General features: G+C 38.9%; 1 protein-coding gene across 2 annotated transcripts in view; it reads left to right on the top strand.

The window, feature by feature from the left end:
- The window catches only part of smarce1 (SWI/SNF related BAF chromatin remodeling complex subunit E1), a 16,132-nt gene that overhangs the window by 9,207 nt on the left and 5,978 nt on the right, over positions 1-947 (top strand). For both annotated transcript variants that reach the window (XM_014025454.1, XM_014025455.1), the window contains exon 7: positions 585-756. In XM_014025454.1, coding sequence (XP_013880908.1) covers positions 585-756 — 172 coding nt within the window. The remainder of the gene's footprint in view (positions 1-584; positions 757-947) is intronic.

The following is a 947-nucleotide window of genomic DNA, read 5'->3' as shown; positions in this document are numbered from 1 at the left end:
GCATCAGATCCAGGGACCTAAAAAGGCTAAACAACCTGATAAAGAAGGCTGGTTCTGTTCTGGGGACGACTGTGGAATCTCTGGAGATGAGATTTTACATAAAATCAAGCACATTGTCGACAACCCTGACCATCCTCTTCATCAGACTGTCATAGAAAGACAAAGTGTCTTCAGTCGGAGGCTTCTTCAACTTCGCTGTAATACAGACGCTACAGAAGATCTTTCCTGCCCACAGCCATCAGCATCTACAATAAGTTTTTAGTTAAATGAGTTACAACAACACCAAATTTCCCTCTGGGATCAATAAAGTATTTTTGAATTGAATTTGAATTGAACAAATCATGTCACACTCCAGCAGGACATAATCATTAAAAGTATGGTACTTAAGAAGTATATTTTAGTTTCAGCTCGATCTTTTTGTCTGAGACTTTGCTGCTTTTGTAAGGATGTAGGTTTAATCTTCGTCTTAACGAGTGGATGCTRAATCCATAAACACATAAATAACCTGTGAGAATGTGGGACCAGTCCGGTCCAGTAGCTAGTTCATAATGAGCAGATTTTCTTTTCTTCCTYTTTCTTTCCAGATAGAGTATAATGATTCTTTGAAGGCATACCATAACTCACCTGCATACCTGGCTTATGTCAACGCCAAGAATCGAGCTGAAGCAGCAATGGAGGAGGAGAGCAGGCAGAGGCAGAGTCGTATGGATAAAGGAGAGCCCTACATGAGCATTCAGCCTGCTGAGGACCCTGATGGTAATTTCACACTTAAATCCTTTAGAAAGTGCATCAGCTGAAATATTTGAGGTGTATAAGTTACCCCTTGTATCTTGAAAAATATTCATACCCCTTGAAATTTTCAGTTTTGTTACAAGCACAAACTTTGAACTTTTATGCTAATTTTATGTGACAAGCTAACAAAACTTAGATACCACAGTTTCTATTAT

This window comes from Austrofundulus limnaeus, unplaced genomic scaffold (genome assembly GCF_001266775.1).
Source record: "Austrofundulus limnaeus strain Quisiro unplaced genomic scaffold, Austrofundulus_limnaeus-1.0 Scaffold477, whole genome shotgun sequence".
Taxonomy (NCBI): Eukaryota; Metazoa; Chordata; class Actinopteri; order Cyprinodontiformes; family Rivulidae; genus Austrofundulus; species Austrofundulus limnaeus.
Note: the sequence above shows the minus strand (reverse complement) of the source record. Positions and strands in the feature narration are given on the sequence as shown.